The following is a 12,174-nucleotide window of genomic DNA, read 5'->3' on the forward strand; positions in this document are numbered from 1 at the left end:
GTCATTTGGTTCAAACCCCTGCAATGCAAAGATACTGGTTGTGGTTGAAGCCTCTCTCTAGTGAAAAATTGTTCTTAAGCTAGTTTTGATTCATTTCCCCAATATTCCACCCCAGATAGCATAGCTATAATTGCACTGGGAACTTTCCACCAGTGGTTAAGTTCACTTTTAGAGTAATAGTAATATTCACACTTTCTCTTAGCATTTGAGTGTTAAGTGCTTCACATTATCTCTGTCAGTGGAAGGCAACTTTAATCAAGTTAAGGCAGCCTTTCCTAACCTGTTGTCTTCCAGATGTTTCTGACTAAAAGAGCTGTGCTCACCAAGACTGATGAAAGTTATGTGGTCATATCCATACCATATATTTAAAACACTCTTAAAACACCATAATAGTCATGGCTTCCTCTAATTTATTTATTTGTGGCATTTATATGCCATCTTTTTCTCCATGTAGATCAAGGTGGCTTACATGCTTCTCTTCCTCCCCCACAACAACCCTGTGAGGTGGGTTGGCTGAGAGTGAGTGGCATCACTCAGTGAACTTTGTGGCCAAGTGGGGATTTGAACCCTGGTCTCCCAGGTCTTAGTCCAACCCTCTAACCATTATGCCATACTGTTGATTAAAGGTGCTGCCTCACAGAGCTCTGACATCCCCAACAAACTACGTTTCCAAAGAATCTCCATGGCTGGTAAGAGTGCTTTAAATGTGTGGTGTTGCTGTGACTATATTCCAAAACCTCTGCAGGACACCAAGCTGGAAAAGGAGAGGCTAAGGATGGCAGAGGAGTGTGAAAGCGATAGGGTTCCTCATTGACCAGCTTAATACCTGCTGGCTTTCCTGCTGGTGAAAATTGTTCTTGAACAGGCTTCCAAATGTGTCCTTTGCCTGGAGGAAGTTTTGGCTCCTTCCACTCAAGTGCTTCCTGATTTCTCTTCTCTTGCTTTTTGGCCTTAGAGGCTTAGATGGCTAACAAAGAATCACTATGTTCTGTGATTAAGAGTTTTGGATCAGGCCTGGGGAGACCCTGATTGAAATCCTGATGGCACTTGGTTGCATGATCCCTCTCATCCTAACCTGCCTCACAAGGTTGTTGTGAAGATAAAATGGTGGCAACCACATATGCTGCCCAGTCTTCAACAATCCCTCTGGAAGGGATGTCATGATGGAAGATCTATAGCCAGGGTGATGAGCAGAGCCTCCATCTCCTCCCCTGCTTAGAGGCAGGGTGGGGGCAGAGGCAGCTGCATTGAGCTTATGGATGTTCCAAAGTTGGACACAGCTGTAGGGGGGAAGCCCTGCCCACCTCTTGCAAGGTGGAAGGGGGCGTGGGCAGGTCCCCAGAGTGCGCAGGATTTTGAAGACCCTGTGATGTCTGGGTCTGCTTGGAATATGGAAGCATAAGTGGGCCAGTTAACTTTTTATGTGAGCTCGACTGCCCTAAGTGGCAATCTGCAATTGTTTTGGACCCAGGTTCAATGGCACCCAATTATGTTGTGTGTGGCTTTTTTTACCCCATGTGTCAATCTTTCTCCTTCCTTTATCAGATTCCAATGCCTTGCAATAGTAACTTATAGTTGTTCATGTTGCTACCCAGGGCTGTGCTTCATTTAATCACAAAGGGAAAAGGAAAAAAGAAAATCTGAACTTTGCAACCTGTATGCATTATGCAAATTAAGCAGCTTTACCCATATTATCTTAGCTGGCATAAGACGTTCTCCTTCTGCTTGGCATGCAGAGAGCAGTGGACAGGAGTGCAGGGCATCAGGCAGGCTCATGACCTCCTGGTTGCTGGAGCTCCTCAGCCTTCTTTGGCTTTGGACATTTCATTCGGCAACATTTCCAGTGCACTCTGATCTCCAGTGTTTTCAGCATCACTGATGTCTCTTCCCTCAGAGGCTCACAGTGGCTCCCCTCTTCTTTCCTGGAGGCAGCCTTATCAACTGGGATTGGGAGTGTGTAGTGTGTGCTTGCTTGCTTGGCATGCGGGCTCAGGTATGGGCTGGCCATGCCCACTTTTGCTTTGGCCACACCCACTGCTGGCACGCAAGCCTTGGAGGGTTGGCTGACGGGAAATGCAGGCCTCCAGCTGAAAAGGCTCGCCACCCCCTTGCACGGCACCTGTAGTCATGAGGAGCATTCAGCCTCTGGCATGCACAAACAGGTCTGGCAACCAGTTTACTTGCATCTGCTGATTCCAGAAATGTGCTGGATTGCGGTAGAGTGAATTCTTTTCATGTAGGCAGCTGATTTCAATCTGGGACGGATTTCTACAGATGATGGGACAAGTCTGTGCAGATCTTGTAGAGCAGAATGTGACTGGGCACGCAGCTTTCTCTTTAAGAGCACATTTCCATGTATTTTGCATGTCTGCATGAATGTGCTTGGCTGTCTGAGATGTTCCTATGCATGAGGAATAAGCTATGAAGGTTGATTGTGCAAATGTGTTTGGGAGCTGGGTGTCACCCTTCTGTGTCTGCTGTGTTTCTGTAGGGCCCTCTGTTGCAATAAGGGACACACCTTTTTTCTTGTTTGAATGAGACAACAAAGACCATTCTGAGAGGAATGATGTTAGTCCTGCAAACATTGCCTGCAAACTGTGATCCATCAGCCTAAGTATGACATAGCCTTTATCCTGGGATTGCTTAGTCAGTAGAGCATGGACTCTTAATCTCAGGGTTGTGGGTTCAAGCCTCGCATTGGGCAAAAGATTCCTGATTGCAGGGGGTTGGACTAGATGACCCTTGGGATTCCTTCCAACTCTACAATTCTGTGATTCTATGATACTATGAAGACTCACATTCCACACACACCCTGTCACCTAGATCAAGTTTATAACCTTAAGCTTTCAGCAGACTCTTGAGTAGCAAAAGCTTTGTTGGATTGCTCAGTTTTGAGTTGGATGTGAGGAATTGTATATTAGAAAGCCTACCTGTCAGGGGGAAAAATCTGTTGCGAACTGAAGAGCCCTGCTGAATTGGACCAAACATCCACCTAATTCAGCATTTGGATTACAGCAATGGCTGGTCAGTGACACACCTCTTGGGACTCACAAGTGGGCCAAAAAAGGCCTTCGCCTGTTGTTCGTTTTCATCCAGCATCTGGCATTCACAGATGTACCATCTCTGTCTCAGGCAGCCATCCCCAGTCAGCGGCCCTCCAGATGTTGTCAGCTTCAAACAATGGAGCTGTAGGATGTTGGAACTAATAGGAGTTGTAGTACAAAACATCAGGAAGGCACCAGGTTGGAGACTGTGGATGTAAAGGCTGTCATGGCTGATAATCCTGGATAGCCCTCTCCATGAAGTTTTCAAACCCCCCCCCCTTTTAAAAGCCACCTAAACTGGCTATGTCTTCTCTTCATTAGACAGATTGCGTCTTGCATTTTTACCAGGGTTTAAATCCCTACTCCGCTTGTTGGGTGACCTTAAACCAATCTCTGGCTCTCAGCCTAACCTGCCTCAGGGTTGTTAGAATAAAATGGGAAGGACCATGCACACCACCTTGAGCCCTTTGGAGGAAAGGTGAGATATAAATGTAAAAATAATAAAAAAGAAAAGCATCTGAAAGCATAGTTGTGAAAGAACCTAGCAACCATGCTTTTATGGCAGCAGAGTGCTTCCTTTTATCTGAATCTGCTGATAAGAAAATGATTGCGTTAGAGTGAGGGGTTCCACAAAAGGAGAATTGATACATGAAATACAGACCTGCAGTGTGGGGAAGATAAAGGGTGACCTGCCTGACCAGGAAGCTGAATCGCTCTGACCACTAAAAAATGAAGAGCATTGCTAGAAAAGGTTTGGGATCTTTGCTGTGATGGCAAAATCTATGACATGTTATTTGTGAGCAAAAGAAAAGAAAAACCAGCAATAAAATTGGAAGCCATTTGTTGAACACTGTGACCGGGGGAGGGGGGAAATACATTGCTTCCCCATTCAAAGGGTGGATTTGTGATGTTTCGGGTGTGGATTTGAATCCTGATCTCCCAGGTTCCAGTCCAGCACTCTAACCACTACACCACACTGTTTCTCATGATTACATGCATTGCATGGTTCCTAAAGAGTTCTAATAGGAACAATTATTGCTAACTAAGTCTTTGAACTCAAATCTTTTGAATTTTTTTCTTTGTATGTGGTTTGTTTGTGGGTGCATTTTTCAGTCTGTTATTAAAATTTTCGTACTGTTGTAATATTAAAAACTGTGGTGGAAATGCACAGCATTATTTGTTTCGTGCAGAGCCACATGTGGCCGTGGTGCCCTTGCCAGGCGTTCATAGCATTCTTGGAGATGCCTGCCTTACTCCTTGCCAAACTCGCCCTGGCAGGCGCAGTTCCTCCTCCGCGAGAATTGGCCCACGTGAGTGAATGGCCTCATCCTTGCTGTGGACTTCCTCCCCCGAGAGCTGCTTCCCTCAGTAATGTGTCCATGCAGGGGAAGTAGCAGAGTCCCAGCTCCATCCCTGGTGGACAGATCTTGGCCGGAGTGGCACTGGGTCAGTAGAGCAGTGGTGACAGCTCTGGGTGACCCTCCTCGTCCTTCTCCTTGCTTTGGACTGCTGCCTCTGTGAGGCAGGTGAGAGCTCTGGGGGGAGGCAGCTTCAAAGCCGTGCCCACCCTCACCGCCCTCCTGCTCTGGCGGCTGCTGCTGCTACTGCTGCTGGGAGGGTTGGGTTTTCCCCACCCCACCCCTCCCCTCGCCCTGCCCCTCCTCCTGTGAGGCAGGCAGGCAGGCAGGCAGGCAGGCGGAAGCCTGGGCATGCATGTCACGTCCACCCTGCTTGTTTGGTGGGGAGGGGGGGAAGAGGGCTGGGAGCTCGGCAGTATGATAATGACTCTAGCGTCTGGCAGGAGAAAAGCCCCTGACTGCACCAGGGTGTCTGTACCTCCGCTTCAAGGAGAATGAGGCAAGATGGCTGCTTGGTAGCGATGGAGGAGGCTCGCTGGGGCTGAAGGAAGGCTGGCTTTTGGGGGGAGGCGAGCTGGCTGGGGGGCAGCACAGGGAAGCGGGCCAGCAGAGGGGGAAGCTGCAGAAGGAAGGTTTGGGGCGAGGTAACAAATGGATTCCTTTCTTATGTTTATGTTCAAAGACCTTTAAAAAAATAAATGCAAGCCTCCCGCACCATCCCTTCCTCCTCCTCCGCCTGAGAGGATTATTGTAAATGGAGGATGAACATTTAAATAACCCACCACAGGCCTGGCAAATTAAAGCTCTCTTGCATCTTGCTGGATACCTCGTTGTTGTTGTTTTGCTTTGGCTGCTTTCTAAAATTTAATTTTGATAGTTGTTGTTTTCTTTCTTTCTTTTTCTTTTTAAAAAATTCCTCTGCAGGTGGAAATAAAGGACAATAAAGACACCAGCACACGGGATCGAAAGCCAGCGGTGGAGGTACTGTTTCTTTGTATACTTTTAAAAAGACAAAAGCACTGAAGGGGGATTGGGAAGTGGAAATACGGCCAACTGGGAAAGCTGAGTGTGTGTGTGTGTGTGTGTGTGTGTGTAATATTGCACTAAATCATACACACACACACACACACACACACACACGCCTCCTGGTTGTCAGTTTCTGAGGCTTGCTTCTCATCCACAGTTGGTGTGTATGTGTTGGTTTTCTTGGAGTTCCTTTGGAGTTCCTTTGCGTCCAAAGAGCAGGCAAGCCATGATTTCTCTCTCTCCCTGTTCCCCAGATCTCTGTATGAGCTCGTAAAATTATCAAAGGAGACGAGACTCTTTGAAACAGGTGTGACATCATCCTGATGTAACCATGGTGACTGCCTTAACCTTTCTGTGATGTGGCTTGAAGTGACCGCTTGGTAGCGATGGTGCAAAACAGGAACTTTCCCTCTCCTAATTTTGGGGAGGTATCAAAAAGGGGGAAAGCAGGTGAGCAAGTTTGATCATGTGCTTGTTCAGAACAAGGCCAGTTTCTGCCTCCTGTTATGCTGATCTTTGCGAAGAGCAACTTGACAACTGAAGAGCTTATTTTCCATGTGCCCCCAACAGAATCTGGTCTCATGGGCTGCTCCAGATCTGAGAGCTGCTTGTGGGAAAATCCCTAAGAGGAGGCAGTTATGGTGATGATGAAACACCAAGCTCAGCATTGCAGCTTGTGGCGGTTGGGTGTTCTTGGTAGATATGAGAGGGAGGGGAAAGAGAGTTGGAGAGGCTGACTTTTCTGACTGGTCTGATAGAAGGTCGCACAACCATCCTAAGATTTGGCAATAGTTGCCATCCTACCAACCGCAGGTGATATGTGGGTTGCATTTCTCTATTTCCTGTTATCCAAGGTTTTGTTCTTTCCCAGGCTGTCCTTACACTACACACTCAGGTTTGGTTTATTAAATTTCCTAAACACTTTATTCTAGAGAAAGGCTCAAGGTGTCTTACAATTTAAATATGCAAAGGTTAGAAAGAAAACTGTATGGCTAAATTCCCAGGACTTACTTAATATTTTCTTATGAAACAATATGAATCTGCCTTTCATTGGCCACTTATTGCCAGCAGCTAGGCTGGTATTCTGAAGATACTGGAAATTTCTGGAGGGTACGGCAATAACCACATGGTATAAGGAAGTCTGCCAGTTAGCACTTGTGAAAAATATCTGACTAGAAAGTTATAATTAGTGAGGGGTTTGAAACAAAAGGACACATTTTCAATGGATTGGTGCGCCTTTACTAAAGAAGACATGCTGGAGCCTCCTTTACACTGCAAAAGTGTTGGTTGGTATAACTTTAAGCTATAATCTGTTCTGATATGTAATGGTCACTGACATCAGAGTACTCTGTAACCACTTATCCTGGGGCACTTTGGGGAGGTGGTGATGGTTCTGTTCTTATATTGCTCTTTGTTGACCAGTAACGTAAGAAAAAATGTAGTCACCTCATTTGCTGAGGATGAAAAGGTAAAATATAGCTGTGTGTTGTCTGTGCACTGATGACAGAACATTCCAAGCCTCTTGATGACCCCACTCAATGGTTTCATGCAGATGTTAAATAACATGGGGAATATCATACTGGGGAATCGGTGGGGCCGAGCAACATCCCCTCAGCACTACCAGCTGGACCTACCCATTCAAGTAGGAGTGGGACCAGTGGAAAGCAGTGTCCACACCCCCAAATTTTATAGTCCCTTCTGAAGGATATAATGGTTGAGGGTATGGAAAACTGCTGACAGATCAAGGAGAACCAGCAGGGTCAGATTCCCCCACCCCTCTCCTGGTACAAGGTGGCCAAAGCATTCTCTATGCCAAAACAAGGCCTCTTCCCCAATTGAAATAGCTCCAGAAAATTGGCTGGTTCAAAGGAAGGGGGAACTTACCTGTGTCCTAAAGTTATTAAAGTCTTCCAGGTCCAGAGAGGGTGTCGCTGCCTCTTTTAGGTAGCCTAGAACCTCTCCCTCCCACAAGGAGACATTGAGCCATCACCTCCTGGCTGGATTTTAATGAGCCACAAGACACAAGGATGCAATACACAAGTAACTGCATGAAGAAGAATTGCACTTTGTCCTTGGGCTTCACCAGCAGAAATTCATTCAGGTAAAACCAGAGAGGAGATACTTCTCTAGATCTCACGCTTGCTATAATAGTGGGATCCAACCCTAGTACATGCAAGCAGCTTTATCCGCAAAATATCTTACAGATATGGTACAGTGGGCACTATTCAGCCTCCTTTGAGCTCCAAACTATCTGGAAAAGTTCAAGCTGGATGGCATAAAGAGGTGGAAAAGAGGGTTTCCCCATCACCTCCATTGCTACTGAGTGGGCATGAAACATGAACACATACCAGTGTTTGGTTGTCTTCACTGGGATTTTTTTCTCTCTTCCTGAGCTCAATCTGTCTCCCAGCCTGGTTTATCATTCTCAGATCTGGGGGAGACCAAAGAGCTTTCTGAGCTTTGCTAGACAAGGAAGCTTTCTCAGGAGCAGTTGTGTCAGCTGCTGCTCAGCTCTCTTCTGCATTCCACGTTTCAACCAGGACTTCAACTGGAGAGCCAGCATTATCTGCTGGAATAGCTCATAAGGCCCTCTGGAAATCCATATCCTCTCTTGGAGGTACATAACCGGGCTCCTGCCAAGTGGGACCACCAGCTTCTCAGACAGCAGATTTTCCTTGGAACTGCAACATCCGAGGGTGAACTCCCCTTTGCCACCCCTTTTGAGATTGCCAGAAACACTGATTCCCACAAGGAAAAGGACATTGCCCCTCTGCTGGCAGTGTTCCTCTAGCGTCTTCCTCACCTTCAAGAGCAGGGCCAGATGGAGAACAAGCACACCTGCTCTGCAGATTGTCCTGCTGCTGCTACTCCAGCTTGCTCCTAAACTCCTCTTCAGTGGCGGAGCTTCATGTTCTGGCACCGAGGCGGGGGGCAGAGAGCAGGCGATGGCGGCGCTGGTGCACGCTTTGGGAGCGTGGTGCCCAGCGTGGGCAGGGGGGCAGCCGCAATGGCACCCCACTGGGATCGCGCTGCCGGGGGCGGTGCGCTCCCCCCACACTCCTCTTCCTCCGCTAGTGCTCCTCTTACCAACCTGTTGAGGCCGCTCCATAGGTATTTTCATTAGGAGAGTCTCATGAAACTGTTCCAGGCTTGCTGGAGCAAATCATAAGACTCCCAACTACTCAAAAGAACTTTCAGCTGGACCTATTATTACCTAGACTCTCCTTCTTGATTAAATTGTTCCTACAGATGATTCTCAAACTGGTCTTTGTATCTGCATGTGACCCTTCGGTCATGACTCACTTCTTTGAGCCACTGATGCACACTGTTATGTTATGGATCTGTTGCTTTTGTTACTGTATCCTATAATTTGTACTGTGCAACAATTTGTTTTAAAATAGTAATTTTAAAAGAAGAAAGTAGTCCGATCATATAACTGACTGCTGTACATTTCCTGGCACAATTCAAGTGCTGTTCTAATCTATAAAGCCTTCCAGTTTGGTACCCCAACACTTCTAACAGGTCCAGAATCTACAGTAAGGCACTGCCCTTTAGAACCAATTAAAACCTTGCAGAATAGCAAGCAAATATTCAGCTTACTCAGAACGCTTCATCAGTTAGGATGTTAAACAAAACAGGAAGCCAACATGAGGAGGGGCCTTCTCTGCAGTGGCTCCCCGCCTCATGGAAGTTCGCCTGGCGCCTTCATCATACACCTTTAGGCGCCAGGCAGAAACATTCCTTTTTAACCAGGTCTTTGGTTGATTTGATTGACATCCCATGCCCTTTTAAAATGTAGTTCTTTTTTTTTTGGGGGGGGGACACATTCTATTGGGTGGTTTTTATTTTGATTATATATTTTGTGGTTTTATATTTTGATTTTGTTCTGTGAATCACCTCCAGGTATAGGGTGGTATATAAATTTAATAATGATGATGATGATTTGGGGGGGGGGAGGTGCGAGTGGTGTTGAACTTAGAATGCCAGGGGAGTTTTGCAGATGTTATTGAATCAGGTGCTCAAGGTGTGAGGCAGATTGTAAGAAACAACCTAGTGCTGTTATGCTTTCTCATTTTTAAAGGTAAAGGTAAAGGTACCCCTGCCCGTACGGGCCAGTCTTGACAGACTCTGGGGTTGTGCGCCCATCTCACTTAAGAGGCCAGGGGCCAGCGCTGTCCGGAGACACTTCCGGGTCACGTGGCCAGCGTGACATCGCTGCTCTGGCCAGAGCCAGAGCCAGAGCCAGAGCCGCACACGGAAACGCCGTTTACCTTCCCGCTGGTAAGCGGTCCCTATTTATCTACTTGCACCCGGAGGTGCTTTCGAACTGCTAGGTTGGCAGGCGCTGGGACCGAGCAGCGGGAGCGCACCCCGCCGCAGGGATTCGAACCGCCGACCTTTCGATCGGCAAGTCCTAGGCACTGAGGCTTTAACCCACAGCGCCACCTGCGTTTTTGAGAGTATATAAATTACAGTTTTTACTCAGGTCTAGTTCAGGCCCTCATCACCCTAATTGGGTTCCCTTGGAAGGCAGAGTGAAAAAAAGGAAAGGGCACTGTAGCTGTCTTCATATTAGCAACTCTGGATATTAGTTTTTAGCTGCTATGCTATGGAGAAAATCAGATAGGAACTACGTTCAGGAACATTGCCTAATGGGTGGAGCACATCCAAAGTTAACTCCCATCTTCAGGTGGTAGACTACCATTTCCTTGTGGTTTCAGGATCCCTCTCATGCATGTCATATAACACTCTCAGCTTTTCTCTCTCCTTTCTCCGTTTTATAGCATCTTGCCTGTTGAGAAGTGCTGAATAACTCAAGGGTTTGCTCACAATTGTGTGATATTTTAATTGGTCCTTATTAAACTCAACATCCCTATTGTGGATTTTGAGTGTTTCTTTGCCACTGTAAAATTTCATTATCTGATTGTTATTCTGTGTTTTCAGATTACATCCATATATGTGGGGGGTTGGGAGGGAGGCTAATGGAAATGATTCTGGAAACACAAATATCTTTGTATGGTAGGAAAAGCTAAGAAATGGAGAATTGTGATTCCTGTTAGCTTGTGGCAACTTGGTACACAGTAGAGTTGAAGGCATTCCCCTTTCCTCCTCCTATCTCCTGCCCATCACTCAGAAGCAGCACCTCTTAAGTATAGTAGCAGTGCCAGCGCTTTTTTCAGCCGGAACTCACTGGAGCTCAGTTCTGGCACCTCTCAGGTGGGCTCCTTTGCTATTATAAGAGAATAAAGGCCATGTTCATGGTGAGTTCCGGCCCCTCTTTTTCTAGAAAAATAGCACTGAGTAGTACTGAGAAATTCCATCCATGTGTGGCAGGGCCTTAGAATGCTCCCTTTGTGCATTCTGAGCTTGGCTTTGTATAATTAATGTGCGTGGGGTGGGATTCAAAGTTTGTCTATTCCTCTGAACTTTTTTTTTTTAATGAAGTATCCTATATCTTACTCCAGCGTGTTTGACTGCGGCATTTCAAAGTTAGCTGAAACCTGTTGACAGTAATACCACTTAGCATTTTTAGAGTGCATTTCAAAAGTCCAAAGTGAAACACATTCAGTATAGTCTCAGTCACCGTTAAAAAAAGCCCTGGTGGGCAGGCTGAGCTCTTTACCCCCCCCCCCCCCATCATAGGCTGGTGGGTAGTAGAGTTAGTTGATGAATATGTGGGTGAGGTGAAATTTGGAATAGGAGAATTTTCCGTTCTTCCTGGTGGCTCATTTGCTTCTGCTTCTCTTACATTGTCCCGTGGAAGCAACAAGTGCCCCTCCCTTTTTGCAGCAGGAGTGAGTCCAAAACATTGAAAGACATTCATGAACTGTTGCAGTTAAAACCTGAATTTACTGTACTTTGATACATAGCTGCCTTATGCTTGGAGATCTATGCAGTGGAAGGCTCCCTTCTTCAAGAAGCTCAGTGCAAGCATAGCAGTGCAATTTGTGTAAAATATTGCTATATTAGTCTCAAACATTATAATGACCATCTGCAATTGTTCAGTTATAACCTGAAAAATATAGCTCTCCTATGCAGTCTTATGCTCAGTTCTGGGCATCACAGTTCTAGAAGGATATTGACAAACTGGAATGTGTGCAGACGAGGGAGACCAATATAATCAAGGGTCTGGAAACTTAGGAGGAACAGCTGAGAGAGTTGGGCATGTTTAGCCTGGTAAAGAGGAGACTGAGAGGATATATGATAGCTATCTTCACATATCTAAAGGTTTGTTTTATGGAACGTGCAGCAATCTTGTTTTCTCCTCCTCGAGAAGGTGGGGCCTGAGCCAACGGAGTCAAATGGTAAGAAAGGAGATTTCAACTAAACCAGGGTACCTCAAACTCGGCCCTCCAGATGTTTTGAGACGACAATTCCCATCATCCCAGTACAATTCCCATCATCCCAGTATGTTTCCGAGCACAATTCAAAGTGTTGGTGCTGACCTTTAAAGCCCTAAACAGCTCGGTCCAGTATACCTGAAGGAGCGTCTCCACCCCCATCGTTCTGCCCGGACACTGAGGTCCAGTGCCGAGGGAATTCTGGCGGTTCCCTCACTGCGAGAAGCCAAGTTACAAGAAACCAGGCAGAGGGCCTTCTCTGTAGTGGCACCCGCCCTGTGGACCCTCCCACCAGATGTCAAAGAGAAAAACAACTACCAGACTTTTAGAAGACACCTGAAGGCAGCCCTGTTTAGGGAGGCTTTTAATCTTTAATAGACTATTGTATTTTAATATTTTGTTGGA

The 12,174-nt window shown here is 46.5% G+C and overlaps 1 protein-coding gene across 4 annotated transcripts in view; it reads left to right on the plus strand.

Moving 5' to 3' along the window:
• Window positions 1–12,174, plus strand: part of TET3 (tet methylcytosine dioxygenase 3) — a 111,725-nt gene that overhangs the window by 17,737 nt on the left and 81,814 nt on the right. Inside the window, exons 1-2 of one of the 4 annotated variants that reach the window (XM_079987408.1) lie at window positions 4,401–4,490; window positions 5,327–5,383. In XM_079987408.1, the coding sequence (XP_079843534.1) occupies window positions 4,416–4,490; window positions 5,327–5,383 (132 nt within the window). In that variant the 5' untranslated portion in view covers window positions 4,401–4,415. The other 3 variants (XM_079987409.1, XM_079987410.1, XM_079987407.1) reach the window with 3 other exon arrangements.

The sequence above is a fragment of the Podarcis cretensis genome, assembly GCF_951804945.1.
Source record: "Podarcis cretensis genome assembly, chromosome: 8".
Lineage (NCBI taxonomy): Eukaryota > Metazoa > Chordata > Lepidosauria > Squamata > Lacertidae > Podarcis > Podarcis cretensis.